At 46.3% G+C, this 25,833-nt stretch overlaps 2 protein-coding genes across 3 annotated transcripts in view; one reads left to right on the top strand and one right to left on the bottom strand.

The window, feature by feature from the left end:
- LOC147013600 (uncharacterized) overlaps positions 1-25,827 on the top strand; it is a 42,344-nt gene extending 16,517 nt beyond the window's left edge. For both annotated transcript variants that reach the window (XM_085855541.1, XM_085855539.1), the window contains one exon: positions 23,823-25,827. In XM_085855541.1, the coding sequence (XP_085711667.1) occupies positions 23,823-23,994 (172 nt within the window). In that variant the 3' untranslated portion in view covers positions 23,995-25,827. The remainder of the gene's footprint in view (positions 1-23,822) is intronic.
- LOC147013601 (uncharacterized) lies at positions 789-20,699 on the bottom strand. The gene is made up of 7 exons (XM_085855547.1): positions 20,600-20,699; positions 18,851-18,934; positions 15,870-15,956; positions 10,941-11,024; positions 10,718-10,801; positions 3,892-3,992; positions 789-3,007 (listed from the first exon to the last, which is right to left on the bottom strand). The coding sequence occupies exons 3-6, from the start codon at positions 15,950-15,952 to the stop codon at positions 3,902-3,904; spliced, it is 342 nt and encodes a 113-aa protein (XP_085711673.1). The 5' UTR covers positions 15,953-15,956; positions 18,851-18,934; positions 20,600-20,699; the 3' UTR covers positions 789-3,007; positions 3,892-3,901.
- Positions 25,828-25,833: the final 6 nt, after the last annotated feature.

Raw genomic sequence — 25,833 nt, 5'->3', positions numbered from 1 at the left:
ATCACATGCCTGACAATGGAGACGCCATAAAATAAAGCATTTAGGGACACAATAACATTGGTCTTTCTTCGACAACGAGGATAGGTGAGCGAGTCGCGATGCCGGGCTTTTCAGAATACCTTACAGTCCGTACACAACAAGGAGATCTGGCGCCAGATTTGAATACACAGCAAGTCTCCTTTCTTCGGGATGAGAGCAGGGATGGCTCATCAGCAAATCTGATGGAGCTTTCCAAGCTGGCAGCTGCGTTCAAGACTTTGGGACCAAGAAGTGCTAAAAATCCAGTTGTAAGTCCGTCCAAAGCTGGTGCTTTCCCAATAGCAAGGCTGTGCAGGGCAATGCCAAGTTCTTCCAAGGTGATGGGTCCTTCGAGATGGAAACGTCCATCTTTGCACATCGCCAGTGGACGACGGATATAGAGGACACCGACAGAATCTTATATGCTCCATCAAATAGATTTTGGAGAAATATTCCCTCAATGAGAAGTTCAATCGCCGATTGGGTGACAGTGACAGATGAGTCTGCCAATCGCAATGGAGAAAGTCACCACATTGTTCACATTATTATTATTTTGTTGTCGTAGAACCTTCTGTGGATGAAATATTTGATTGCAGTCATTCTACCGTTCCATAATAATCAACCCTTTTTAAAAAAAAAAAAACGCTGATATTTTTGACAGCATTTTGATTTGGGTTTTCACGACATCCCATCACACAGGTGGGTTTACGGAATAGCCCGGCTTCTGTTCCAACAAACCCGTGCGGAAACATTCAAAAGCTTGAATGAAGTTAAAGTGTTCCAGTAAACTTTTATTAAATTCCCAAGGTGAACTTCCTGAACATGCTTTGGTAAGTCAAATAACCGCTCGAGTGAGGGAGTGATCAGAGAAACCAGAAGGCACGACATCGCTTTTACAAACCCCATGCAATAAATAAATCACAGTTTACGTAGATATGACCAAACCTCTCAAGTTAGATGTGATTGTTGTGCAAGACTGTTCACGAGGGTGCTCTAATAGCCAAACATCATGGAGATGATTTTTTTTGTAATATATATATTTTTTAAACGAATAAGTACTCACAAATAGAAATCAGTGCCCACTTATACCATGAAAACAAGTTATCAAAAATGCAAACGAAAAAAAACCAACGATATTATAAGTACATTCGGCTTTAAGATATCTGGGTGCTCTGCAGCAGAAATCCTGAGTCTCGGATGTTGTTGCGATACCGGCAGTGGTGTCTGTTAAGCTGTTACCCACAGGTATTATTGTGGGCATACAAGAACGATCGTACTGAGCAAGTGACCAGTGACCACTCTCCATCTTGCCAGGAAGACCCTGCGCAGCATAAATTCCAAAGGAGGCACTTGTTCTGGTGGGACCTTATTAGAGTCCATGATGGAGGCAGCATGGATTTCTGAAGTGCTGGAGCTTGCTCTGTGTGTAGTCTGTACATCGTACCCAGACCTGCTACAGTTCCTCTGTGTGGTGGGGGGTCGATATCAAATTGCGGTGGAGGGGCCTTGACGATACGTACAGCACGACGTTGCACATGTCCAGCTTCTTAATATGTATGGTACTACACAAAGAGCTTTGCAATGCATAGTTGGGGTCCTGGCACATTTTGGTCACATGAAGCATTGATGAAACAGCTTGGTTCCTCCATTCACCGAAAAAAGAAATCTGTTCGTCACTTTTGCTTGAAGAGGACACATCGAGAATTGGAAACTTGACCTCACCGATATAATAATAATAATAATAAAAAAAGTCACAGAGGCAAGATGACCATCAATAATGTTTCTAAATTGAATGGACGATGGCTGAAAATTATTCCCTAAAATAAACTTAGTACCTCCCTTACATGAGGAGCCGTTACTAATGAAACACCCCTTATCTGTGATTACTCGCCACCGGGCCTGAACACAGCATGGGTCTCTTGTAACAAGGTCATGTCAAGATCATTTTACTTCAATAAGTTGTTTCATCTGAACCTGGCAGAGCGAACTTCCACCACCATTAACATTTTCTGTTCCAATCTTCAACATGAAGAAAAGTAATGGCTTCAAAATACAACACCAAAAAGGAATCATAAATTGAGTCGCTTTAGCCTAACATAGCCTAATGTAAACACGAAAACACAATTTGATAACCCCATGGACTGGTGGTGCTGTCACAAGAGGACCAGACCGAAGCACCAGGCCAGCATGGTGGGTCATCACTTGCTGAGTGGTCCCTAAACCTCAACAAGAGGCTTCCAACCCACCTGCCTGCCAGCATTGGTTGATAGCCATTAAAGATTCGAGAGTCCTTCGTGAACCATAACTGCCTCCAGGGCCCAGCCACTCAGTCCGAGACTGTGGCTCAGCCTGCAGCACGATGGGTGCAGACCACCAGGGAGGTCTGCCACCAAATTAAGTTATATGTGGCTCAGCTCAACCCAATTTCTGAGTTGGCCCACACGTACAAATTGCGCGAGGCAAGCCCGCAAGCTTCCTGGTGTGGCACAATTTACAAGGAGGGGGGTATAACCTTTTCAGAGGCTGGTCTATTGTTCACAGTTGATCTATCGATCAACCCCCCCCACCACCGCCCCAAAAAAAACACCATTCCACAGTATTTAACACCGAGGTAAACAAAGCACATGCCACATTGTTCACAATTAGTGTAGTTAGTGGAAATGAGAAAAATAAACAATAAACTGGGGAAGCACATGGGTTGGTACGACAGGATGTTTAACATAGGGATCACATAGTTGAAGACGAAGTAAGACTGAAGTTAAGGAGAAGAATGAGACTAGCTTGGGAGGGGGAAATGGCTTGGGAGGGGGAAACAGCAGATACACAGCTTTATAGACACAGTTTGTCGTGGATAAAAGAGGAAAACAGTGAAATGGAACGAGGGAGACATGAATGACAAGGGGAAACAAAGAATGGACAGTCTCCGTTCAACCTTGAATTTACCGTCATCTCAGAAGGATCCAGGATAATGGCAATCTCCCAATGACACCTGAAAAACACAACAGGCCTGGAGATGAACGACTTGATGTGAGCAAGTTATGGGGGATGGACAAAGCATACATCATCGTGGTGATTGTGTAACGGTGAGCAATTGATGTCAAACAATCGTTTATAAGTATGTCAGACAAGGAAAGCTACTAAAGCGACAGACGATTATAGTCTTGCAGGATACTAATCCTTGAAATCACAGAATACCGACCAATTCAGACAACTCGGTATCTCGTTCAAGGCAATACAACAGCAAACTAGAACAGCAAACTAGAACAGCACTCGGTATAGAGCACAAACCTCCGCCAGGCTGAACAGTTTAGGTTTTGTATCCCATTGATAGGCTGAATCAGGACCTGAACTAAAATCTAATCGGCTTGTTCTCGTCACCTAACCAACTCATCCACCAAGTTTTGTTCTAACTCGTCCACAACTTTTTGACATATCGTGCATGATATGCAGTATATCATTTTGGGCCCCCTCTCTCAATGGTGAAGAATCACTTTATCACTTTTTTTTTTTTAAGCTCATATCTGCGTCCGGATCTTCACTAAAATCTAACCAATTCGTCCTTGTCACATACCCAACCTGTCCACCAAGTCTTGTCTGAACCCGTCCATAACTGTTTGAGGTATCGTACTCACAGACAAACAAACCGACAGATGGGTGAAAACTAACCTCCGTCCGCTTTCAGTGGCGGAGGTGATAAATAGACAGGCCAGTGCATGTCCTTCTTCTAATTATGTTTACATCCTTTTCTTGTCTTTTTAAACATTTAGAGGATTTTGATCGACTGTGATTTGGAAAATTAAGGACTCGGACTTGGACACCGTTTGCCGATCAGGTTCAACTATTATAATCGAAGGCCATTCCTGTGCAACTTACATTTGTAGTTTCACGAGTAAGCAGCCAAAGTGCATTTGATGCGCTCTTCACCTGCACACATCTCCTCCATATGTAGATGTGTAAGGTCGTTCACATTGATCCTGTCAGAGGAAAACCAGGATCAGTCAATTTTAGGGTTAAACTGCAGTGGAAATGTTTAATGGAGATTCCATACATTATCTGAAAACTCCATCTTTTCAATACAAGCTTAACTCATGATATCAACATGCCATTTGCAGAGTCATAAACCAGTAAATAGAGCCTTAGAGCATCTGGTTTTTGTGTACTGGTGTGTTTCGTAATTAATAAGAGACATAATTTGAACTGCCACTTTATAACTGCTGGCAGTGATGACTGGGTACCAAGACATCCCACTTTGATTGGACACCTGACCCTGATCCATGAGGTTTTATTATTATTCAGTTGAATTTAGAATGGAATTAAAATAAATTCCATTCAAATCAAATGGAAGATCATGGAGGGACAGTCCTGCATTGGAGTCATTCGGAGCTCAAACAAGCAAAAAGCAAAGATGAAGTCATCAGGAGGAACATGGACAGGATTCGCATTTCAGCTACTACTCCTCTACACTCAAACCCATCAAACAACGCCCAAGTGAGCCTTATTCAAAAATAAATAAAAAATAAAAATTAAAAAGAGCTCAGCCCAAAAAAAATCAAATAATTCTGGCTGCCAGACCATGTATCCGATCAAGTAGAAATTAAAAATACGAATTCCCCATCACTACTCGATCATAAATGTGAAGTTTCACTTCGATCGATTAAGCGGTTCCAGAGAAAACATTATGTAATATTTTCTTCAACCCAATATGACTGCCAAACTATGTGACCCATCATTTATTCCTCAACAAACTTGTACACTCATGGCTTGGAGAGCATTTTTGTGAAGTTTCCCCTTGATCTGTTCAGCCGTTCTGGAGAAGAAGATTTTTTATTAGTTTTAGGGTGAATCAATATGGCTGCCAAATCATGTGACTTATGATGTAATATGTGTGAACCTTTTGTCCCTCATGGATAGGCGGTCATACGTGTAAAGGATTACAAGGAAAGGAAATTATGCACATGAGGAGGCCATTCGGCCCATCATGCTTGCGCCACACCAATACAAGATTTAATATATCCGTCAACACTCCTTCCCTTTGTGTGCAGCCTTTTTGGCCGCTGGTTGCATCATTGGTTAGGGCGTGGATATGCCACTGATGCAGTGCCCCTATTTCCAGTATCCTGGGACTCATTACGCCGACCTCGGAAGGATGACAGGCTGAGTCAACCCCCTGTTGTTAATTCAGCGTCCAACGGGGCTGGAACTTAGGACCCTAGGATCCCAAGCCACCACGCAAACCGCTAAGCCAACACCAGACTTAAAGTTTCGCCTTGACCTGTTCAGCCGCTTTAAATGTTTTTTAGTGTTAAAAAAAATTCTCCAAGGGTAGGCGCTCATATGTTTAAAGTTTTACGCTCAAGCGGGTGGAGAGAAATAAAGGTGAAAAAGTGAGGGGAGGGGAGAAAAAAAATAAAATGAGGGCGTCGCCTGATGTTCCCCCCAACATGGTAAATGATGGTAGTGGATACCTATTACGAGTACATATATATATATATATATATATATATATATATATATATATATATATATATATATATATATATATATATATATATATATATATATATATATACATAATTGACCGGGCGTAGTGGCGTGCGCCTGTAATCCGGCTACTCGGAGGCTTGGGTTGGAGGATCGCTTGAGGACGGGGGCTCTGCACTGGGCAGGGTGTAGAGCAGCCCGGAATCATGGTGAAACCCAAATCCTGATCCCTGTGTCGTAAGATGCGACCAGGGTTGCGTCAGGAAGGGCATCCGGCGTAAAACCTGTGCCAAATCAGTATGCGGATCATAACGGATGATCCGCTGTGGCGACCCCTAACGGGAGCAGCCGAAAGATGAACAACATATATACATAATTGACCCTCCCACACTCATCGAGCCGAAGAAGCTGCGTAAAGCAACCCAAGAAGACTTACACAACGTAAGTGCTAACGCTGTTTCAAAACCTTCTCAGAGTTTCTCAACAACTATAAAGACGTTCACACATGGTCAGGTCAGGTCAGGTATGGGAGCATGTGCCAGAACAGCGCGTCGCTGCGTCCACTTTCCGCCGGTACTCCAGGGGCCTCCGTCTGGCCATCCCCCAGGCAGATGCCAGGCCCATCCCCATCTCCTTGAGATGATGGTCAACCTGCTGCAACCATGAGGCACGTGGTCGGCCCACTGGCCTCCTCCACTCATGAGACTCCCTCGCTGAGAGAATCTGGTGAGCAGGATCAGCGTCAGGAAAACGAGCCACATGTCCATACAGCCGCAGCTGACGCTCACGGACTATGCAGGTAACAAATCTCATCCGAGTCTCTCTCAGCAACCGCTCGTTGGACACAAAATCCGACCAGCGATAGCCAAGGATTCTCCGAAGAGACCTGGTACCAAAGGAATTAAGTCTCCGTCTCAGATCCTTGGTCAAAGTCCAAGTCTCGCACCCATAGAGCAAGACTGGAAGTACCAAGGACCTGAAGACTCGGACTTTCGTCCTCCCGCACAGGTACCGGCAGCGCCACACCCCATGATCCAGTGAATCCATGACTCCCCAGGCCCGACCCTGACGTCTATTGACCTCCGGCTCACAACCTGCGGAGACATGAATATCACTGCCAAGGTAAGTGAATCTATCCACGACCTCAACATCCTCACCACAAACAGACACAGACAGGACAGCAGCATCCAAGATGTCACCGAAAGCCTGGATCTTTGTTTTGACCCAAGAAATCCGTAATCCCAACGGCTCCGACTCCTCATTCAGCACCTCGAGGGCCCCCAAGAGGATGTCTAAAGTCTCCGCAAAGATGACTGCATCATCTGCAAAATCAAGGTCCGAGATCTTGACATTGCCAAACGATGCACCGCAACTTGATCTCTCCGACATCCTCCCAAAAATCCAGTCCATACAAGTGCTGAAAAGTGTGGGGGCAAGTACACATCCCTGACGAACTCCAGTAACAACTGGAAATAAGTCAGAGGCGGTACCACCACACTTCACAGCACTCTCAGTACCAGAGTAGAGTTCAGACATCAGATCGATCAGTTTCGGTGGCACCCCACGAAGACCAAGAATCCTCCAGAGGACATCCCGATTCACTGAATCGAACGCTTTACAGAGATCAACATAGGCTGCAAGCAGCCCCTGCCGAAACTCTCGTCTGCGTTCAGTGAGGACACGAAGAGCAAGGATACGGTCAATCGTTGACCTCTTTGGTGTAAAGCCTGACTGCTCTGGACGCTGGTGCTCAAGCAGATGGTGGCGAACCCTATCAAGAATTATCCGAGCAAAGACCTTGCCCGGCACTGAGAGCAGCGTCACCCCTCGGTAGTTGTTGCAGTCTTGGCGATCACCCTTCCCTTTCCAGAGAGGGACAACAAGGCCCCTCTTCCAGTCAGTTGGGATGATGCCTGTGTTCCAGGCAGAGCACAAAACTGCATGCAACGACGCGAGTGCAGCATTTCCACCAGCCTTGAGAAGTTCAGCATGGATGCCACAGATCCCTGGAGCTTTGCCCCATTTCAACTGGTTCACCGCAGCCCGTGTTTCCACAAGCGATGGTGGACCACAGTTGATTCGAGGGTCAGCAACAGGGATTGTAACACCCTTGACGTCCAACTCGACAGCTGGGGGATCAGCCTGGTACATCCGCTCAAAGTAACCGGCCCAGCGGGCCTTCACTTCAGACTCCTCTGTCAAGAGCCTACCACTCTCTGCTCGAACTGCAGTGCTCCGAGGGATGGGCTTGGATGAACGTAATGCGCGAATTCCCCTGTAAGCGGGACGAGAATCACCTGTCCACAGGTGATGCTCTACCCCCTCACAGATTCCTCGCACATAGGCCTCCTTGTCCACCCTCAGTGCACGTACAGTTTTACGCCTCAGCTCCCTGAACAGCTCAGCTCTGCCATTCAGCCTGGCCCTGCGACTCTGGTCAATGGTATCCAGTGTCCCTTGAGAGACAAAATTCTTCTTTGCCCTGCGGTGAACTCCAAGGCATCCACCGGCAACATCAAGGACGGTGGTCTTGAAGGTGCTCCACAACTCTTCAGGACCCCCAAAGCACCCAGACCCCCAAGTGTCCACTCAGCCTGTTCGCAAACTCCTCAGCTACTCTCTCATCCCTGAGCTTGGCAACATCCAGCCTAGGCTGGGATGGTACCATTCTCCAGGATTTAAGGTGCAGCTTTAGAGTTGCTACAACAAGCCTGTGGTCAGTATTGAGGAACTGAGCACTCCGGTAGACCCTGCAGTTCTGGATCATCCTCCAACGACCGTCAATGAGGACATGGTCAATCTCCTTTGCCACACCGCCAGCGTTGGAATACCAAGTCCAGCGATGAGCTTGTGGGCGCTGAAACCATGAACCAGCCACCCTAAGTCCATGACTTCTTGCAAAGTCAAGGAACTTAGTGCTATTCTGGTTCATAGTTCCTGACCCATGGGGACCAACACACACCTCATAACCATCCCTATCAGTTCCAGTCGATGCATTGAAATCCCCCAAGACTAGAAGTGTATCTCGTCTGGGGCACTGATCAACCACAGACTCGAGTGTGGCGTAGAATGCATCCTTCACGGTAAGATCACTCGCCTCAGTCGGAGCATAAATAGAGACCAGGGAAATGACACCTAAGGAGTGACGAATCCTTAATCTCATAATACGCTCGTTGACCGGTGTTACCTCAATTATCATTGGGGTCAGCTTATTGGACACAGCTACAGCAACTCCTTGGGTATGGTAACCATCAGAGCGACCAGACCAATAGTAGGTGTAACCACCCACCATTATCTCGCCGCAATCCGGTCTCCGAACCTCAGAGAGAGCTGCAATCCCGATGTCCAAACGCTTGAGCTCAGATGATAACAGAGACAGGTGATCATCCTCTCTTAGGGATAGGACATTCCAGGCACCCACCCGAAGGGACCGCCTCAGGTTAACCCAAGGAGACCGCCGTCTGGTGGACGACACCTCAGCACCACTCCGACACACTCTCCCGCAATCTGACCCAGGGATGTTACCCCGTGGTTTCCCTCCTATCAAAGATTGGGGGTCCCGAAGGCTTTGCCCCAATCCCATCATCCGGTGAGCTGCCCTGCGAAGGGAAGCTGCACAGGAGGTACTCCCACGGAGTGGGTTTTCAGATTTTTTTGCGTTTTTGCGTTTTGCGGAATGAAGCGTTTTACGGTGGCCGGAGTGCAAATCCTGCCACCAACCTCCTGATAAGAAGTAACCCAACTGCAGGAGGACGTCCGCAGACACAGTTGGGCACTAGATATGGATGGCCGTTGGCTCACAAGGAGCTCCTCCGCCCTTTGACAGGTTTTGTTTTTAATCCTGCTGGGTGTCCATATCCAAACACCCTCCTCACCAGAAAACCTGGTGGGGGAGACGGTTTAGTCGCCGACAACCCGACCATGGAACAGGTTAGTACAGGTTTACATGGTACCTGTAGCAGGTCACAGATCGAACCTGACCTGACAAAAAACACATGGTACACACATGAGAATCCCAATGCTATACACTCCCCTCAGCTACCGGACCGGTTTCATCACTTATTGGTGAATCATCAGCGACCGTGGAGACAGCGATGCATACCAACGAGGCTCCCAAACATGTACCACGTGCAAATGTCAAAAGCAGTCAATATAAAAATAAATAAAGACCCACCCACATTTTTCACCTGTGAATGGAGGGAATAGCCAATCAGCTTTCAACTAATCGACTACACCCAGGTGGCTAGGATTATATAAATGATTGACCCCTCCCACACCTCTCTCGCTGAAGAAGCTGCATAAAGAACCCAAGAAGACTTACACAAGGTAAGTGCTAAGCTGTTAAGTGCTAAGCTGTTAAGTGCTGAAAGGTAAGTGCTGCACTTTTGACGTTTGCACGTGGTACATGCTTCGGAGCCTCATTGGTATGCATTGCTGTCTACTCGATCATTGATGATTCGCCAATAAGTGATGAAACCGGTCCGGTAGCTGTGGGGAGTGTATAGCATTGAGATTCTCATGTGTGTACCAAGGGTGAACGTCTTTATAGTTGTTGAGGAACTCTGGGAATGGTTTGAAATAGCGTTTAGCACTTACCTTGTGTAAGTCTTCTTGGGTTGCTTTATGCAGCTACTTTGGCTCGAGGATTGTGGGAGGGTCAATCATTTATATAATCCTAGCCACCTGAGTGTAGTCGATGGGGTGAGAGCTGATTGGCTATTCCCTCCATTCATACGTGAAAGATGTGGGTGGGTCTTTCTTTATATATACTATGTATGTATGTATATATATGTTGTTGTTGTTCGTCTTTCGGCTGCTCCCTTTCGGGGTCGCCCCAGCGGATCATCCGTTATAATCCGCATATTGATTTGGCATAGGTTTTATGCCGGATGCCCTTCCTGACGCAACCCTGGTCACCTCTTACGACACAGGGATAAGGATTGAGTTTCGCCATGATTCGGGGCTGCCTTACACCCTCTCATAGCTCGGCCCAGTGCAGATCCCCGTCCTCAAGCGATCCTCCAACCCAAGCCTCCGAGTAGCCGGATTACAGGCGCACGCCACTACACCCGGTGTATGTATGTATGTATGTGTATATATATATATATATATATATATATATATATATATATATATATATATATATATTGTCAAGTGATTTAACCAATGGCTTGGGCCTTCATTCATTTGCTCTGCAGCATACAGTAGCATACTGTACCATATCTTCTCGATACCCGCATTCTCCTTCAGGGCATCCAAAATGTGCTGCAGGCTGCGATGACTCAAGTGGTTGTTCCTTAGACTGCAGAAGAAAACAAGTGCTTCAAGTTTCAAATGAAAGAAATATTAAACGAGCGAAAAAAAACGCAACGACACACACACACAAGGTGATTTTAAATGGGTGCTGAACCATCTGGTGTGTAAGGGTGTGCGGATCTCACTGCAGCTCTCGAAGTTTCTGGTTCTTGCGCAGGGTTTGTGAAAATCTTTCCATTCCCACATCGGTCACCTTGTTGTACGACATGCTGAATGACGACAAGATGATAGTTGGTATTGTTACGTCATTAAGTCACATCCAATACCTGTTTAGAATGTTCCACGTAAAAGCCTATTTGAACAATTGCATTGCAATTGGAAGTTTTATATATATATATATATATATATATATATATATATATATATATATATATATATATATATATATATATATATATATATATATATATTTATATATTATAATATATAAATTATCATTAATATATAAATTATCATTATCAATAATATATAAAAGTACATGTACATGTGTATGTGTGTACATGTATATGTATATATTGTTGCGGATTCGCGCCCGCCGGCGTGCGGACGGCCACGTAACTCGAATCGCGGCACGTCGCCCACCGGACGGACAATCCAGTCGTGACCCTCTCGGACTAACGCCGGGAACTAGTCACGGGTTGGCCTTTCGGTCTCACCGCGATCGTGCCAATCGGCCCCCGCGTGGGATAGGGTTGCTCGCCAAATTCGACCTACCTAAGTACCCACACGGAGGGTAGACCGGGCGATCGCACCTTGCCGCAGGTCGACTTCGGACACGGGCCACTTTAAGCGACCCGTTCCGTACTATCGGGATAACCGAGCGGTGTTATTCATCGGCCTCGACGGTTCGATTAATTATCGGGCGTTTTAGCCCACGACCAACCCTTTACGTGAAGCAAGATGGAGATTCAATGAAAGAAAAGACGAAGCGAAGCGGGAAAACAGTTCAACAATAAGCACATTTATTTCGCGATGAACGGAAAGCACACATATATAATTCCACCAAAAGCACATGTAAAAGAAGAAGACAATGCAGAGCTATCCGACTACCGAGCACACGGCAACACTTATACAATTTTACTTCACAGACGGCGCCGACAACACAGATACCCAAAGCAAAAGAAAAAGAACCACCCTCCAGGATGAGGGGGGTAGGCGGGCCTGGGGCCGAGACCGTGTCGGGCCTACCCGTCTGATGATGAGACGCAAAGCGGCTGTGGCGCCTCAACTCCGCGGGCCTCGCGGACAGTGTCTGGTAGGGGGTGGGAAAGGGGCCCCCTTGTCGCACTATCTCAGCGCGGGGGGAAACAGGAGGGGGTTGTTGATGCTCGGGGGGGAGGAGGATATCACCCTGTCTCGGGTCCTGCGACGAGCGTCTCCACCTCGACCTCGGTCGCGCCGCCGGCCTCTCCCTCTGCAGCTCCCGGCACCGACGCGAGCACCCCCTCGTCCGCCTTCGCCGCCGCCACCTCTCCACAGCTCCGTCTAATCGCCCTCTCCGTCTCCTCTCTTGGCTCGTCCCAACTCTTCACTCTTGACTTCTCCCCTCCGAACTTCCAACTGCAACTGTTTGGCGAGCGCGGCCGTTTATATAAGCCCCGTGGCTTCGCTCCTTCACCTTTGACCCTCTGCCTCCGACCCTTCACCTCTCTAACTGGCTCCCCATTGGACCGAGGAAAAGTGGGCATGAATGCTTTTTGATCCGTGAATTTGCATCTAGCGTCCTCACTCCAACGCCCTGGAGGCGGGGCCAAATCGCCCCAGCTCGCCGATAGGACGGAACAGAAGTGGGCGTGAGTCGTTTTTGATCCGTTTTTCTTCGGAAAGTCTGTGATGTCTCTGAACACGCTGCTCGGTGCGCGCCCCGCACGAGTCCAGCATCGGCGCCCACAAGTGGCGTGGGAATGACGGTGATGCGATGGTGGCGAGTTGTGACGGTAAAGGTCGTGGCTGTTGTTGTGAAGCGGCGTTGTGGTTGGTGGTTGTTGTTGTGAAGCGGCGTTGTGGTTGGTGGTTGTTGTTGTGAAGCGGCGTTGTGGTTGGTGGTGGTAGTAATGGCGGCTGGTCCAAAATAAAGATAGTAAAAGAAAAACGGCTATCCTGAAGAGTCGCAGCCCGAGTGAATGACATTTATCCCCTCTAGACAACGGGTTTGGGCCTAACTACACATATACTTACAGAGATATCTCACCTAAGGGACCTGAATGGTGGTTTGTGAATTTCGTCAACCACAACAATATGTATTGTTACGAATCTGGAAGCCATTTGCACAGAACAGCCAGAGTCCCCGGAGTTCAGTAATTTTGATAAGTATGTGTTTATAGTTAGGGTCCCATCCCTATGTTTAATGGGTGATTAAGTGTATGTGCTGCGAGTTATTTACTCGTTAGTTTTCTATATCAATTCACTTCACACCACGGCACCATAACCCACGTGTTCAAGGCTACGGACATGGGCGGAGCTCCCTCGCATCAGGGCCGACTCCGCCCCAGCCAGATGGGGATTCCCCTCGTCCAATCGGGGGAGAGATCACCTCAGAACCAGCCCCACCCCAGCCAGATGGGATGTTCGCCTCGTCCAATGAGGGAGGACACGAAATCGCCCGATGACGCCCACCCCCCCCCCGACCAATCCGGAGGCGAGTTACCTCAGAGCGGATCCCTCCACCCGCGAGGGGGGGGAGGATAAGAAAGGTGGTCGTGTCGGGGGTGAGGTCCGCTCGTTGGTCTGCAGTCGTTGCTCTTTGCTTTTTGCTCATTGGTCTTTGGTCTGCAGTCGTCGTCGTCGTCTGCTGTCTTGGTCTGGTCTGCGGCCTTTTTCGGGTTCCTCATGGTGGTGGTGGTCATGGCGGAGGTGTTCCGTGGTGCTCACATCGTCATTCGTGGCAGCCAGGATCGTGGGCTCGTTGAATTCTGGGTCGTGGGTTCGAGTCCCACCGTGATGGGTTGGAGTCGGTGAAACCGCACGAGGCGGCCAGGTATCCGGCCAGATTCTGATCCTCAGCTCGCCTTCCATCCGAGCTGAATGGCCGAATAAAGACCCGCGAGGTCCATTTCTTTTTGGGTGTGTGTGTGTCTGTCTGTGGCCAGTCTGTAAGTAGAACCGTTTAAGTGATTCCATTGTACATTTTCCTGCATATTCGTGATTAAGTCTGCTCTGTGTCTTCCTTCCCGATTACTGTAAAATAAATCCCCTGTTAAATGTTCCAGTTTGTTGTCCGTGTTTTCTTTCAATGGCCGAGCATGGTTCGGGCTTGAGAAATAGGGAGGCCATTTGTGCCGTAAATTGTTCATTTAGTCCGGCGGCTTTGGTAATCCCCGCTCGGTTTCGCCGGATCGAGTCGGTAGCAGCGACTCGGTTCGGACAAAGTCGGCCGAGGGTGTGGCTTCCCCGTTAGTTAGACGGCGTGGGTACTTAGGTAAATTGGAATTAGACAATTAACCCTACCCCACGCCGTCAAAATATTGGCGTCCACGGTCCACTGGGTGACCCGTGACCTTCGGAGTTGTTCGAGGATTATGACCTTCGATTCCGGTGTTCGGTGGCAGACGGTCCAGCTGCTCCATCTGGCGGTCGTCCTCGCCACCAAACCCGGCACCACAACTGTATATGTATAATGTATGTGTGTACATGTATGTGTATAATGTCTGTATGTGTGTAAGTATATGTATATGTGTATGTGTATGTGTATGTGTATATGAATATGTATATGTATTTGTGTGTGTTTATATGTATAGGTATGTATATGTGTATATGTATATGTGTATGTGTTTATATGTATAGGTGTGTATGTATATGTGCATGTGTGTATGAATGTGTGTGTGTGTGTGTGTGTGTGTGTGTGTGTGTGTGTGTGTGTGTGTGTGTGTGTGTGTGTGTGTGTGTGTGTGTGTGTGTAATTTTTTTAATGGAGTTCATCCTTCACAAATCCAAACCACTCGAGGTGGGGCTACAGCACAGAATAAATTTGTGACATTCCTCTTGAATTGTGGAAGGGCTCAGTTTTGGCAAAGCGGGACACTGTGAAGGATTTCCAAACGATAAGATCACGAGGAAAGAAGCTGGAGTGAAACAGGGTGGAAAGTATAAGGAGGAGGAGAGGAGCTTGGGACCATACTCTGTGCAGAACGTTGGTGCTGCCGAAGCAGTCTCCTTGGCTATTGGGCACAATCCTGGACGGGTCGCCGCTCCGACACAGTACACCAGCATGCTGGCACTCATTTTGCTGACCTCGGAAGGATGACAGGTCGAGTTAACCCCACCTGACATTAATTCAACAGCTGAGCGGGATTTGAACTCAGGACCCAAGGATACAAAGCCCGCCACCCTAACCATTAAGCCAACACCATGCATAAATATAAGGGCGTGGTGTGTAAGGGCTTGGTGTGTAAGGGTGTGGTGTGTAAGGGCGTGATGTGTAAGGGCGTGATGTGTAAGGGCGTGGTGTGTAAGGGCGTGGTGTGTAAGGGCGTGGTGTGTAAGGGCGTGATGTATAAAGGGTGATGTGTAAGAGCGTGGTGTGTAAGGGCGTGGTGTGTAAGGGCGTGGTGTGTAAGGGCGTGGTGTGTAAGGGTGTGGTGTGTAAGGCGTGATGTGTAAGGGCGTGATGTGTAAGGGCGTGATGTATAAAGGGTGATGTGTAAGGGCGTGATGTGTAAGGGCGTGATGTTTAAGGGCGTGGTGTGTAAGGGTGTGGTGTGTAAGGGTGATGTGTAAGGACGTGATGTGTAAGGGCGTGATGTGTAAAGGGCGATGCATAAGGGCATGATGTGTAAGGGCGTGGTGTGTAAGGGCGTGGTGTGTAAGGGCGTGATGTGTAAGGGCGTGATGTGTAAGGGGGTGATGTGTAAGGGCCTATGGTGTCAATGTGGGACAAGTCGATACTCATACTGGTTGTCCTCAATGCCCCCTCCCCCCCCCCCCCGGGTAGTTTATGATTGGCACGAAAATGCTTTCCGTAGATGAAAAGCCCTATAGTCATTCTATCAAAATCATTCATTGCTCATTCCACCAAATCACTCACAGCTCAATTCATTCAACTATCATCGACTCACCAGAGCAAGGTGAGGCTGCGGTTTTTGTCATCAAGGATGTCAGCCATTCGAATAAGTGTGGCATCCGTCATGTTGTTCTGCATCAGGCTGAGTTTGGGGGGAAACGAGAAGAAATAATGTTCAAGGTTTAATCTTGGAATGAAGCTAAAACACACAAATAAAAATATTTGGTTGAACTGCAAAAAATACAGTCATAAGAAATGGATCATAGAACTTGCAGGTGGTGGTGGAGGCCCTGAACACAGATTTGTGCCTTCACTCTGGGTGGAGAACTTGGATGCTCGTAACAAATCGGGAACATTTCTGTGGCTAAGAGCTTTGAACGTACCTGGCTGTACTGGAGGTTTCAAGGTAATGGTGTCTTTGATAAAGAAAGTTCTCAAACTTTTGTCCCATTTGAATGAAAGGATTGGTGGTTGAGAGAAGATAGAAGCTGTATCTGTGTCCTCATGCGGTATCTATTCGAGATGATTCTTTTAACTGTAACATTGATGGGATGACTTTCCATTTTCCAATGACTTCTCCCAACATATCAATGGTGTTGCCATGGACACAAAAATGGGTCCAAGCGACACAAATATTTTTCTTAGATGCATTGAAGAACAGATTTATGAAGTTGAGATGGGAGGGTTGTGTGAGGAGGGACATCTATGTGGTAGGGGTGCTTGGAGGGTGCGGCGGAACATCAGTCCCACCCCAGTGCCGCCGAATGGTGGGGTTGGGCCAATCCCCGGTTCCACTCGCACCCAAGTGGGATTGGGCCCCTTCCCTCCCTCCCTTCTTGCTTCCCTGCCATACTTGCCATGCTCAGTAGCATCGCCCATACTGAAACCTGGGTGAAGATTTCCAAGAGGTGGTGAAGGACTTCTGGATTGGGGTGCGCGTGTGTAACCCACGCACCGACTTCCATCGGCCCCGAAGCTGCCCCAAGGTCTTCACACAGTTTGCAATCGTCCGTTGGGCAACCTTCCATCAGCACAACGGATCCGGCCCTCACAAGAGGGTCAGCTTTGATGCCACAGCGAGTATCAGACGATCCGTAGGATCGTCTGTGTGCCCGCTGTAACGGAGGGCTCGTCCGCCGAACCATTTGCGCGTGGGTCAGTTCACTGGTAGCAGAAAACTGAGGACAGAGGGAGGTGGAGGCGTATTGTGGGCAAGGCAGGGCAGAAGCATAGTAAAGGGAAGAGGAGGAAAAAATGATGGTCCAACACCAGACTTATTTGGGCACTACATGGGTGATCACATCGGCGTCACCTCCTGCAGCAGATTTGAACTTGAACTTGAACAATTCATCACCTCTGTCAACTCTTTTCACCCAGTTCTCAACTGGACACGGAGGATTTCTGATGTTTCCGTCACATTTCTGGATATTAAAATTTCCATCGCACATATCGGTTTAAACCATGACTGCATGTAACAAACCCACTGGTTATCATTGCTATCGACTCGATTCGTCATCTCATCACTCTCATGTCAAAGACTCCATACCGTCTTCCCAATATCTACGGCTCCACCGTTTCTGCAGCGACGATACGGATTTCACTTTGAAAGCCAAATAAATGCATCAGGTCTTCAACAACCGGGTCTTCCCAACTTCACCGGTGGAAAAGGCTCTTAACCGTGTCCTCCACACTGACAGACAGTCTTCTTCAAAAGAAAACATCCAACCAGCTAATGATCACTGCATATCTCTCACCTTGGTTTATCATCCCAACAATGTTGCAGTTGAAAGGATCATCTCGAAAAATCTTCAGATACCACATGAGGACACAGATACACCTTCTATCTCCTCTCAACCACCAATCCTTTCATTCATCAAACGGGACAAAAGTTTGAGAAACTTCCTTATCGAAGGCACCATTACCTTCAAAAATCTCCAGCCAGGTACATTCATCAAACTGTACGTCAGTGAAACTGGACGCCGACTTACAAATGGCTTTCGTGAACATCTCAATGATGTCGGAACGAACACCAATGACATCAGCAATCCAGTCTCACGTCACTTAAACCTCACAGGACACACTTCATGACGTGACAGTCTGTGGTTTGACCCTATTCCATGGAAGTAAGGGCTCTGGGTGGGGAAAACTTACAGAATTAGCAAACCATTTATAGACTTGGAACATTCGCACCACACGGTTCAAACGAGAAGTTTTTGTTTAGTTGAAATGTCAACTAGTACTACTACGACTACGACTACATCTACAATGCCAAAATGCATGCCCAGCTAAGGGGCCCACACACCGACTTCCATCGGTGATCGTATAGTGGTTAGTACTCTGCGTTGTGGCCGCAGCAACCTCGGTTCGAATCCGAGTCACGGCACCAAAACTGATGTGGATTTCTATCCTCGAACCGCGTGTTTATCGAAAGGATTCTTTAGGTTGTTGAGGGATCTTGTCCTCCTCGAGTGACCCCTTTGCACTTCGTTCCCTTGAGTCAGGCCAACAGGGGGAACACGTGAGGTTACAGCAGAAATTTATTTTCTGGAATTTTTGGCCATGGTGCTAGCGATAGCTCGTCTACCCCTCGCAAAGGACACCATGGGATCTTTAACGTCCACCGACTAATGCCGGGGGACGGGACGCCCGGTTAATGTCCATTCGAGGGACGATCACACATTGAGGAATCACCCTGTCTGTGAAACACCGGGATAACAGTTCATCGCTGGGTCGGGGTTCGAACCCAAGCTTGGAGGCGAGTGTGCGTACCTCTTGGCCATGCTGTCAGCCTCGGTGGAAAAGGGAAGTGAAAAAATGAAGAAAAATAATAGAAAGTGTTTAAGGGATAAAAGGGAGGATAGGGTAGTTGGAGGGGGCCCAGGGGGGGGGGAGGAGTGGAGGTACCTGCAGAATAATATGATGTTTGGTTTGTAATAATTACTGAAGAAGTGAAATGAACAGATGGATCATTATTAACTGAGGGGACAGTGGAAAGCAGGAATGGATAATTTGTCGGAAAAAACAAAGAAAGCTCACTGCAGCTCTTTGAGTGTAGAATTGACTGCTAAGACATTTGCGAAGGCCAATCCACTCCCATCTTGCAAATGGTTGTTGCTGAGGCTGGAGTTGTAGTTGGAATAGAGATGGGGGGGGGGAGAGAATCGAGTTACATGACATGAACAAGCAGTATTACAGCTAAACTATCGGTGACAATTGAAGAACACAATTCATGGCACCCTGAACCAATTCAAAATTCCTACTCTAACCTGCAGGGGGCACTGCATCACAACCACACCCCAGCAAATGATGCTACACCCAGCTCTGGACTGCAAACAAAAGAACGGCATTTTGAGGGAATAACACATTATCAACCATACTGTCATGACACATTATCAACCATACTGTCATGACACGTTATCAACCATACTGTCATGACACGTTATTAACCATTCTGTCATGACACATTATTAACCATTCTGTCATGACACATTATTAACCATACTGTCATGACACATTATTAACCATACTGTTATGACACATTATCATCCATACTGTCATGACACATTATTAACCATTCTGTCATGACACATTATTAACCATTCTGTCATGACACATTATTAACCATACTGTCATGACACATTATTAACCATACTGTTATGACACATTATCATCCATACTGTCATGACACATTATTAACCATTCTGTCATGACACGTTATCATCCATACTGTCATGACACATTATCATCCATACTGTCATGACACATTATCATCCATACTGTTATGACACATTATCATCCATACTGTTATGACACCGAGAAAGACGATTAGCAGCACAAACCGGAGGAGTAAATAAAATGAATGCGATTCAGTGAAATACCACAACACCTTTGATTACAAAACAACACATGGACCAACGAGAGCTCGTATAAAGAACAGATGGAACACTCAGAAAACCCACACATAAAACACACCTGTAAAAGTAAAAATCAACATTGGAGGTTTTGCTGCGACACTACTCATCCATCGAAGATAAAGTTCGGATAATAAAACAAATACGAGATCAAAAAAAGAGAAAGAACAAGAGACAATTGGTGCAAATCAAAAGAGAAACGATCGCCATCAGCACCACAACAAACGACATCGCAGAAATGAATGTGCAGTACTTGGTTTGATAAAAACCCAAGGAAGTTTTATTGACAATGAGGGGGAGAGAAGAGTGCAGCAGCGCTCGGTGGAGTGCATCCCACCTCCAGGAGGAACCGTTTACGATGTGGATCCAAACCTGGACCAAAACCTCATCCGCTTGTTCTTGTCATCTTCCAACTCAACCAACAAGTTTAGTCCGAATCCATCCACAACTGTTTTTCAGATATCCTGATATATATATATTTATATATATATATATATTTTTTTTTTGGGGCCCCATCTCTCAATGGTGAAGAATCACTTTTAAAATTGTGAGGGCATGCATACCTCGAGGACCTGGGGCTAGGCCATCCTGCCAGTGCCACTTTGGTTCGTTGGAGCCCGATGTAATTAAAACTGCAGTTGTGGTGTAACTTGCGAGGGATGTAAAGCTGGCTGTCTCATCTGCATCTACAAGGTGGAAATTAGACATTTCACGGCGTCTGTCGAACAGACTCGAGGCCATTGTGTGTCCGTCCATATTCAGGTGAACAAATCTGCCTAGAGCTGTGTAATTAGTACTACCTGTGGGCACATAGGCATGCTGGAACCCCCAGTACCTTGTGGATCATGGGAAAGATGGACACTGTAGTACTTACTGTAACAGGGTCAGGCTGGAGTTCTTTTCCAAAGCTTTTCCAAAGGCCTCAGCATTGGAAATGTTGTTGTGATCGAGTCTGTGGAAGAAAAGAGCCAATGAGGATGAATTACTGAATGATTGATCAATTCATGATGTGTACACTGATATGAGGGTGTGACAGGTACATTGATATGAGGGTGTGACAGGTACAATGATATGAGGGTGTGACAGGTACATTGATATGAGGGTGTGACAGGTACATTGATATGAGGGTGTGACAGGCACACTGATATGAGGGTGTGACAGGTACACTGATATGAGGGTGTGACAGGTACACTGATATGAGGGTGTGACAGGTACACTGATATGATGGTGTGACAGGTACACTGATATGAGGGTGTGACAGGTACACTGACATGAGGGTATGACAGGTACACTGACATGAGGGTATGACAGGTACACTGATATGAGGGTATGACAGGTACACTGATATGAGGGTGTGACAGGTACACTGACATGAGGGTATGACAGATACACTGATATGAGGGTATGACAGGTACACTGATATGAGGCTATGACAGATACACTGATATGAGGGTATGACAGATACACTGATATGAGGGTATGACAGATACACTGATATGAGGGTATGACAGATACACTGATATGAGGCTATGACAGATACACTGATATGAGGGTATGACAGATACACTGATATGAGGGTATGACAGATACACTGATATGAGGGTATGACAGATACACTGATATGAGGGTATGACAGGTACACTGATATGAGGGTATGACAGATACACTGATATGAGGGTATGACAGATACACTGATATGAGGGTATGACAGATACACTGATATGAGGGTATGACAGATACACTGATATGAGGGTATGACAGATACACTGATATGAGGGTATGACAGATACACTGATATGAGGCTATGACAGATACACTGATATGAGGGTATGACAGATACACTGATATGAGGGTATGACAGATACACTGATATGAGGCTATGACAGATACACTGATATGAGGGTATGACAGGTACACTGATATGAGGGTATGACAGATACACTGATATGAGGGTATGACAGATACACTGATATGAGGGTATGACAGATACACTGATATGAGGGTATGACAGATACACTGATATGAGGGTATGACAGATACACTGATATGAGGGTATGACAGATACACTGATATGAGGGTATGACAGATACACTGATATGAGGGTATGACAGATACACTGATATGAGGGTATGACAGATACACTGATATGAGGGTATGACAGATACACTGATATGAGGGTATGACAGATACACTGATATGAGGCTATGACAGATACACTGATATGAGGGTATGACAGATACACTGATATGAGGGTATGACAGATACACTGATATGAGGGTATGACAGATACACTGATATGAGGGTATGACAGGTACACTGATATGAGGGTATGACAGATACACTGATATGAGGGTATGACAGATACACTGATATGAGGGTATGACAGATACACTGATATGAGGGTATGACAGATACACTGATATGAGGGTATGACAGATACACTGATATGAGGCTATGACAGATACACTGATATGAGGGTATGACAGATACACTGATATGAGGGTATGACAGATACACTGATATGAGGCTATGACAGATACACTGATATGAGGGTATGACAGGTACACTGATATGAGAGTATGACAGATACACTGATATGAGGGTATGACAGATACACTGATATGAGGGTATGACAGATACACTGATATGAGGGTATGACAGATACACTGATATGAGGGTATGACAGATACACTGATATGAGGGTATGACAGATACACTGATATGAGGGTATGACAGATACACTGATATGAGGGTATGACAGATACACTGATATGAGGGTATGACAGATACACTGATATGAGGGTATGACAGATACACTGATATGAGGCTATGACAGATACACTGATATGAGGGTATGACAGATACACTGATATGAGGGTATGACAGATACACTGATATGAGGGTATGACAGATACACTGATATGAGGGTATGACAGGTACACTGATATGAAGGTATGACAGATACACTGATATGAGGGTATGACAGATACACTGATATGAGGGTATGACAGATACACTGATATGAGGGTATGACAGATACACTGATATGAGGGTATGACAGATACACTGATATGAGGCTATGACAGATACACTGATATGAGGGTATGACAGATACACTGATATGAGGGTATGACAGATACACTGATATGAGGCTATGACAGATACACTGATATGAGGGTATGACAGGTACACTGATATGAGAGTATGACAGATACACTGATATGAGGGTATGACAGATACACTGATATGAGGGTATGACAGATACACTGATATGAGGGTATGACAGATACACTGATATGAGGGTATGACAGATACACTGATATGAGGGTATGACAGATACACTGATATGAGGGTATGACAGATACACTGCCTTCAGAAAGTATTCACATCCCTCAACTTATGTCACATTTTGTTGTTGTGTTACAGTCTGAATTTAAAATGGATTAAATTTAAATTTTTTCACCGATCGACACAAAATACCCCATAATAACAAAGTGAAAAGATGTTTTCAGAAATTTTTACAAATAAATGTAAAATGACAGCTCCGTGCCAGCTTCCCATTCCTCATCAATACCTTGCCTCTGCTTCCCTGCCCTTCACCAGTGTTCTCCTTCCCCTATCCTGCCCCTCACCTGTGTTACACCTCCGTGCTCTCCCATCCCCTCCAAAACATTTTTGACCTCAAACATTTCGGTGACTCCATCCCATTGTCATGCGTCACTCCTTGCAGGTTGCCATTGCTGTTTTGGCCATTGTATTGTTCACATAAACGTTCCCTTCACGTGATGCTCCTCCTGACTCATCTGCATCGCTCCCTGGTTGTTCTCGTTTCTGTATGACAGGCCAGACCCCACCACCATGGCAGCATTGCTGTTTATGTCACGAGCCCCACCTCCCACTGCTCGTGTTTTGTGCCAACACTGCCCGACCCCATGGCACACCACTGACTATGCTTTCCCTTCGACAACCATCTAATATCTGACTGTGTGATGTGTCATCCACTTAACAATGACAACTCCATATACATCCATCTTTTTGCAAACATGGAATAATAATAGCCACCCATCCCAACTCTGTAATCCCCTCTTCCTATCCAGGCTGGAGTTCCTCAAGACAGCGTTCCGGACCCTGTTCTTTTTCTGGTTTTCATCAATGATCTCTCCGACTCTGGAACAAACTGCAACACTCTCTTCAATCCCACTCCTCCCTCCAGGTCTTCAAAACAGCCTTTCACAATCACCTCTTATCTTCCCCCATCCAAAACCTTGATCTTTTCTACCCCCGTTAATCCACCCCAAACCCACCTCCTTCAAATTCCAGGTACGTGAAAGTCCCTGTGGTGTCCATCTTGTATACCCCATAGGGATGAAGGTTCATATAGGATGGCAGTGAGTCATAGGTGATTGTGTCAGAGAAAGGAAAAGAAGAGCAGGAGAGAGAAGAGGAGGGAGAAGAAGAAGAAAAAAAGAGGTAGATAAATAAAATGAAGCACAATAAAGTAAATGTGGAGAAAAAAAAAACAGAGAAACAGAAAGGAGTGAAAGGTTGTAAGAGACTGGATGTGAAAGTGCATGAAAAGTACTCGGTAATCCCATTGGGAGCCAATGTGCCGATCCCGAAGATGAGACTTCCCTCTTTGAACGTACAACTGTCCATGGTGCAGAGGTGGAGAAAGGTACCGGAGACTGTCTGTGGTTGAACGAATGTCTGGTAAGATTGAAGCGTCGAACGACCAACTTGGAGAGATCCGACCATTGGTTCCTACTTCGAGCCAGTGCTCAAGGAAGCAATCAGCCAGTCTTCGCTCAGTCTCACGGATGTAGATCTCCTTTCACAAAGTGCATGTGATTCCATCGATGAAGTGCAGATTAAATGGTCCACGACTTTAAGATTGCTTTTGAGTCCTCAGATTGAAGTTTTTGTCTTGATGAAACAGCAGGTGTTACAGCAGTTCCGTGAACACTTTAACATTCCTGGTAGGAGGTCAGAGGGTAAAGGTCCTTAGAGCAGGGAATTTCTGTCCCACTTGAAAGAAATGAGAGGCGGCTGTGGGGAAACTCGACGTGGTTTAAGGATTGTTCGGTAAAAGCTTGGAGTTCCTTTGGATGATGTTCCTGACTCGAATGTTGGTGGGATGGTAGGTCGACGTAAATGGGATCCTTTCTCCGGCTGTATTCTCAGAAGGTTGTAAAGCCGGCTGTCTGGCAGTATTACGGCTGCAATCCGGTGCACCAGTCACAATGGAAGTGGGAAAGGCGCGCGCGATGAAGAACTTGCACATCTCATTGGATTTTGGATTTGAGGTTGGAGACATTTGGAGACTTCTCACAGAAGTAAAGAGACATTTTATTATCCATATAATAATACGTGTGTGTGTGTGTGTGTGTGTGTGTGTGTGTGTGTGTGTGTGTGTGTGTGTGTGTGTGTGTGTTTTAACATTCCATTCCACCCATTGGTTGGACAGTTCGCCTGACTCCACCAATCATTTCAACCTGAACAATCATACAGCCACCATGTTGGTGCTGACTGCTATGCGAAGGCCAAAGACATCTAAGGAGCTGTCATATTCACAATTGCCATGCCCTCCCTATAAGTTTTCCCTTCAGTGAATAAAGGACCAAATTGACGGTTAAAAGGACTTTGAGCTGATAGGCGTCACAGGCCTTGGGAAGATAGGCCTCAGCGATCGAGGCAGCGGTCTGTTATCTATACACCACTGAAATAACTACGTGGCATTCTCTATTATGGTGCTTGCTATTATTTCTGACCATATTCTCTGAAACAACTCGACCGGGGACCATAAAACCCATGTCATTATAAAGGTCTTTGTTGAGGACTTCCTGGAATCCCATGACATTGTGAAAGAAAACATCCGTCATTATTTAGATAACTGGTTCCAGCTCTCATGGTCACTTGAGAGTTGCAATTCCACGGGGTTTCCACATATCTTGTGAGACTGAGTTGGACGGGCGACCGTGATGGGCCATGACATGTAGGAGCTGTTTTGATCATGGTTTCTGTGAAGTCGGTGATAGCATGCGGTAGGGAAACCATTAAATATTCTGCTGTTTCAATATGGGAATGCTCTTTTACTTTTATGAGCGGGAG

The sequence above is a fragment of the Eptatretus burgeri genome, chromosome 14 (genome assembly GCF_056783735.1).
Source record: "Eptatretus burgeri isolate ZD-2024b chromosome 14, Ebu_testis_v1, whole genome shotgun sequence".
NCBI classification, from domain to species: domain Eukaryota; kingdom Metazoa; phylum Chordata; class Myxini; order Myxiniformes; family Myxinidae; genus Eptatretus; species Eptatretus burgeri.
The sequence above is the reverse complement of the archived record's forward strand: the minus strand, read 5'-3'. Positions and strand labels throughout refer to the sequence as shown.